This window comes from Arvicola amphibius, chromosome 9 (genome assembly GCF_903992535.2).
Source record: "Arvicola amphibius chromosome 9, mArvAmp1.2, whole genome shotgun sequence".
Classification (NCBI taxonomy): Eukaryota; Metazoa; Chordata; class Mammalia; order Rodentia; family Cricetidae; genus Arvicola; species Arvicola amphibius.
The window spans coordinates 124,405,823-124,411,822 of record NC_052055.2 but is presented as its reverse complement, the minus strand read 5'-3'; the positions used below and the strand labels follow the sequence as shown (position 1 = coordinate 124,411,822).

The 6,000-nt window shown below is 51.7% G+C and overlaps 2 protein-coding genes and 1 long non-coding RNA gene across 3 annotated transcripts in view; 1 reads left to right on the top strand and 2 right to left on the bottom strand.

The window, feature by feature from the left end:
* LOC119822485 (H-2 class I histocompatibility antigen, Q10 alpha chain-like) overlaps positions 1-623 on the bottom strand; it is a 4,513-nt gene extending 3,890 nt beyond the window's left edge. Inside the window, exons 1-2 of the mRNA XM_042055655.1 lie at positions 475-623; positions 1-270 (exon numbers count right to left, since the gene is read on the bottom strand). Coding sequence (XP_041911589.1) covers positions 1-270; positions 475-547 — 343 coding nt within the window. The 5' untranslated portion in view covers positions 548-623. The remainder of the gene's footprint in view (positions 271-474) is intronic.
* Positions 1-6,000, bottom strand: part of LOC119822487 (H-2 class I histocompatibility antigen, L-D alpha chain-like) — a 741,986-nt gene that overhangs the window by 3,866 nt on the left and 732,120 nt on the right. The gene's annotated exons all lie outside the window — the stretch shown is intronic.
* Positions 603-5,520, top strand: LOC119822533. Its single transcript, XR_005286804.1, has 3 exons — positions 603-1,885; positions 2,494-2,563; positions 4,856-5,520. It is a non-coding gene; the product is annotated as an uncharacterized LOC119822533 (long non-coding RNA).

Below are 6,000 nucleotides of genomic sequence, written 5' to 3'. Positions count from 1 at the left end.
CGCCCTCGCTCTGGTTGTAGTAGCCGAGCAGGTTCCTCAGGCTCCCTCGGTAAATCTGCTCGTTGTTCTTGGCGTTCCGTGTCTGCTCCTCCCAATACTCCGGCCCCTCCTGCGCCATCCACGGCGCCCGCGGCTCCATCCTCGGAGTCTCCGCGTCGCTGTCGAAGCGCACGAACTGCGTGTCGTCCACGTAGCCGACTTCCATGTACCGGGGCTCCCCGAGGCCGGGCCGGGACACGGCGGTGTGGAAATACCGCATGGAGTGCGAGCCTGGGGGCGGCGCGCGGTGAGACCCCGACCCTGCTCCCGGGACCCCGGGCAGGAGCGCGGGCCGGGAGGGAGCAGGGCGCGGGGCTCGGGACGCGGGTGGGGAAGGGGCGGGAGGGTCCGGCTGGGCCACGCGGGGACGCGGCTTCCCCGGTGCCGCCCCCGCCCTCCCCGCAGAGCCCGTTTCCCTCCCGACCCCGCACTCACCCGCGCGGGTCAGGGTCGGGGCCAGGGCGGCCGCCAGCAGCAGGAGCAGCGTGCGCGGCGACATCGCCTCCATCTCAGATCCGGGGCGACTCTGAGTTCCGCGGTCTGCGTGGACTTTATAACCGGTGACCGCGGCGACGCTTGGTTGGTTCCCCGGGATCTCGTCACCCAATGGGGGTGAGAACCGCCCGGTTGTCATCAGTGTCCGGGCAGAAGGACCTGACCCGGGTTAGGAGCTGGAGAAGTGAAACTGGGGACCGGGAATCCCCAGCCCTGGGCTTCCCCACCCAGACCTCACCCGCCTGGGACTAAGACTTTGCCTGAGCCCTGTGCTGAGGGATGGAGCGCTGTGTGTCATGGCGTCTCTGAGCCGCCTAAGGCCAACTGCTCCTCAGGTTAGTGAGGGTGAAACCTGAGAGCGTGAAGATTCCAGGTAAAATACACACAGCACTTAAAATGGATGTTCACGGAAACAGGTGCTGTCGGAGTCCTGGAAGGTGCGGGGCTGCTGTGGACACCCGCATCGGAGGTGACTGGGGATTTTACAGCTCTGATTAAGCACTTTTGACACACTGTGTCCTGTGTGACTCCCCCTGCAGGAAGCAGGCCCTGCTCACCTCTGATTTCACTTTCTACTTCAGGTATGTGTGGCTGCGATTTGAAGACATCAAGTAAAAATATCCAGAGAAACAAAAATTAAATAAATCTTATTTTTCTCCACACTATTGAACACGGATGAAACCTCAAAAAGCCAACTGTTATCAGATCCAGGGTTCCACAAGTCTGTGATCATCATCTCCCTCATCTCATCAGCTCATAAAGAATGAAGGTCAGAGAGAGAGAGAGAGAGAGAGAGAGAGAGAGAGAGAGAGAGAGAGAGTCACAGGTTATGTAATGTCTACCACAAGGTCACTATGGCTGTGACAAGACACTGTGACCCCCAGAAACTTATAAAAGGACTTGTTTCATTTGGGTTTAAGCTTCAGAGGGTTTGAGTCCATGATGGCAGAGGAAGCTGTGGTGGCAGGAACAGGTGAGAGCTCACATCTTGATCCACAGGCAAGTGTCAGAGACACTGGGAATAGTGGGGTCTCTAAAACCTCCATGCCCAGCCCCAGTGACACACTTCCTCCAACAAAGCTACACCTGCTTGTCGGGGTCTGGTGCTAGCCCGGACCATAAATTATTTCTCTTGACCAGACCCCAACATAAACTCTCTCTGGGCTGGCGTGGAAGCACGGGAATAAAGACACAACTCACATGGCTTTATTGGGAGGATGATTCTCAGTGGTACCTCGTGAAATCCTGAGTTCACATCCTGAAGAATTTTTCTCGCTTTTTCTCCAGACAGCTTTTATACCAACACATTAACTGAGCGGGAAATACACCAGCATTCTGTCTCCTCATTCAGGTGAATGGTTTTTAGTCACATCTACAACTACCTGTCTGCTGTGTATGCTAGCTATCATGTAGGCTTGATCAGCATCTCTTTCAGGCATCCTCAAACTACAAAGAAAGGAGCAACAACATCCTGACCTTTGTTAGGGCAGGGACAGCCTGTCTGCAGGGCTACGTGACTCCCTCAGGTGGGGTCTCTGGCTTCAGAGCCTGGCTGCCACACCATATAGAAGTATGGGCCTACACCTGCTCCTTCCCAAACAACTCCATCAGCTGGAGCTGAAGCATCCAAACCTCCGAGCCTGTGTGTCCATTCACATTCAAACCCCACAGTATTCAGTGTGGGATGTCAGATGCCCTGCAGGGTTCTGCAGATGTGTCCACTGTGATCTGTAGACAAAGACCCTCAAACAGGAGGACCCCACTGCACTAGGGTCTCCCCCTTTGCTTCTGTCTCCTCCTGCTCAGTCCTCTGCCTTCTCCCTCAGGCCTCACCCCAGCAGTGCCCAGCACCCCTGACTCCAGAGCTCTGCACTAACACTGTCTCCTCCTTTGCATCTAGTTTCCCTCTGTGGGCAGCCATCTTGTCAGCTATCTTGCTGACATCTTGTTTTCTTTCAGGGATGAAGCAGATCCAGGCTGCAAATCCTGGAACCAGGGAATTTTCTAGAACTCTGAAGCAGCAATTAAAGTAAGAGCAGAAATTGGTTAAAACAGGATCTGTAATTTGGGATGAGGATGTGTGGGAGGGCCCTACTGAAGCTGAGAACTTTGAACCCTTAGATTCTCAGGTTTATCTCAACTGTGGAAGCAGTCTCTCTACCCTCAGCCCGCCCCCTGAAGACAGGGTTTCTCTGTGTAACTTTCCTGGCTGTCCTGGAACTCTCCCTGTAGACCAGGCTGGCCTCAAACTCACTCAGACCCACCTGCCTCTCCCTCCTGAGTGCTGGGATTAAAGTCACGCACCACCACCACCCCACGGCCTTTTCAACTTTGAAGGAGGAAATTAATGCTTCATTGTCTGTTAAACAGCACTGACTGTCTCTGAAGGAAATGTTAAGCAAGACAAAGACAATCCTGATGTCCCTCAGAACCCACCAGTAGTTGCCTCTATACCTATTGTTAGCATCCGGGTACACCTGGCCCTGCCCATTGGAGACCTGACAGAGTGTGTCACCCTGTGCACATAACAGGCAGTACCCTGGCCTGCTGTGTGGTCTCTTTGTACATGCGCTGTGCCCCATCGCTTTAAAGAGCACAACTCCACTGACTCCCTTCTCTTCTTCCTCTTCTGTCCCATAGCGCTCTCTCTCCCTCCCTCCCTCCCTCCCTCCCTCCCTCCTCCCTCCCTCCCTCCCTCCCTCCTCCCTCCCTCTCTCTCTCTCTCTCTCTCTCTCTCTCTCTCTCTCTCTCTCTCTCTCTCTCTCTCTCTCTCTTTCCCCATGAGACTGTTTTGTGTTTTTCTCTCCCCTTGCTCCCTTCCCCCCAGTAAAACTCCACATAGCTCTGTCTGCATGGCTTGTCAGTCTCTCACCCTCTCACCCACCCTGGGGCTCCTTGGTCCCGCCCTGTCCACTCAGGTCCATCTTGTGCCACATTGTAACACCTATAGCCTGATTGCAGGCAGAGCAGACAGCTAGAGTGGACATAGAGAGTATAGTGCCGGAGAGGATTGCTGCAGAGCTAAAGAGTTTAATAAGATTGCCAATTCATTCAAGCAGAAGTCTGGGGAATATATGTGGGAATGGATTTTAAGGGAGTGGAATAATGATGGAAGGAACATTAAAATTGGGTCAACTTGGGTTTATTGATATGGGTCCTCTAAGTGCAGATTCTAGATTTAATATGGAAGTTCTCACAGTTTAAAAAGGTCAATAGTTTGTTTGGATGGTTATCTGAAGCATTTGTCAAAGATGGCTTCCTGATAAGGACTTGGAGCTGCCTGACATCCCTTGGCTCAGTGTTGATGGAGGGATTTTCAGGCTCAGGGAAATTGCGGTGCTGGAGTGAGTGTGCTGTGTAAACCTAACCCTCCACAAGGGAGTCCAGAAGACACGCCCTTCACGGATCCTGTAAGACACAGAGTGATGAGGGCACCAGCAGGGTTCAAGAGTTTGGTTGTCAACCTTTTCCTTGAGCCAGAACTTAGGGCTGGAGAAGCTGCTGCCCAGTGCAGCTCAGCAGGACGAATTAAAGACAATGGGTTCATTGGGTCCCAAGGTATCAGGGACAAATGGCAGCATGGGATTGCTAAAGACAAGGTGATCACAGTTATGTAATGGTCAGCACAGGCGAAGGTAATTTTATGGTGGCATGAGTCACATGGACTTGGTACTGGATTAACCACGGTGTCTCCAGGGAAGAAATAAATAAGAAGCTGTTGCAGTCAGTGTTCTGTTGCTGTGAAGAGCCAGCATGGACACGGAAAATCTAATAAAAGAGAGCATTTAACTGGGGTTGGCTTACAGTTTCAGAGGTTCAGTCCATTATCATCTTGACGGAGAGCAGGGAAGCATGCAGGCAGACGTGTGGCTGGAGAAACAGCTGGGAGCTCTGCATCTGGATCCTCAGCAGCAGGAAGAGTGAGATCCACTAAGATTGACTTGGGCTTTTGAAAACCAGAGCCCACCACAGTGACACATGTCCTCAAACAAGGACACACACTCCAACAAGGCCACACCCCTAATTCCTCTCAAGCAGTAGTGCCATTCCCTGATATCCAATCATTCACATATATGAGCCTACGGGGACATTGCTATTTAAATTACCACATTCCACTCCCTGGCCACGATAGGCTTGTAGCAATATCATAGTGCAAAATGCATTCAGCTCAACAACTTCTAAAGCCTCATAGTTTATAGCAGTCTCAACATTTTCTAAAAGTCCAAAGTTCAAAGTCTCTTCTGTGACTCATGGTAATCTCTTAACTGTAATCCTTTGAAAGATAAAAATAAAAAGCAGATCACACATTCCCACCCCACAGCAGCACAGGACAGACATCACCATTCCAGGAGGAGAAACGTGAGCACAGAGGAAACATGGGACCAAAGCAAGACGAGAGTCCAGCTGGGCAACTCCACACTGCATCTCCACGTCTGGTGTCAGAACGCTCTTCAGATCTCCAACTCCTTTAGCTTTGATGACTGTGACACACTTTTCCCTCATGTGATGATTCCACGAAGGTTTAGCATATGACCTTGAGAGGTATCTCACACTGTGCCCTCTCTCATACAATGGCCTCTCTGGTCCTCCATGCAGGGATGCCCTGACACACAGCATCTTCAGCTGCTTTCCTTAGCTACAGAGAAAGTTTCCACAACCCATGGACCACTTCCTCCACTTTGTGCTTAGTGGAGTGGATGCTTATTCTGGGTATGGATTCCTGTCCTGCACTTACTGCATTTTCAAACCCACCATCAATGAACTTACAGCATGCCTTACCCTCTCCCATGGTGTTGCACACCAAGGAACTCACTTCACAGCCAGAGAATCGGACACTAGGCCCACGATCATGGAATCTATAGTTTTACCCAGCTCCCCCCCCATCCTGACAGAGCTGGCCTGATAGAGATGGAATGGCCTTTAGGAGACACAGTTACTCCGGGCAGTGGTGGCACATGCCTTTAATCCCAGCACTCGGGAGGCAGAGGCAGGCAGATCTCTGAGTTTGAGGCCAGCCTGGTCTACAACTGCTAGTTCCAGGACAGGCTCTAGAAACTACAGGGAAACCCCGTCTTGAAAAACCAAAAAAAAAAAAAAAAAAACCACACACACACACACACACACACAGTTACAAGTCAATTAGGTGACAGCAGCCTGGGGGCTGAGGCAGGGTTTCCAGAAGGTGGTATAGGCTTTGAATCAGCGCCGAATACATGGTACACTTTCTCCAGTAGCCAGGATCCATGAGTCCAGGATTTGAAGGATGGAAAAGGGAACAACAGCTCCCCTCACTGTCACCCCCAGTCACTCACTAGGAGAATTTTTGGTGGAGAGGGTGTCACTATAAGAATGCAGAAAGCCAAGTTCTAGAAAGCCTTGGCCACACAGCGCAGCTCCAGGGAAAACCTTATAAACACACAACATCCCCTACACTGGTGTCTCCTCCAGCTGATGAAACCCCAGAGC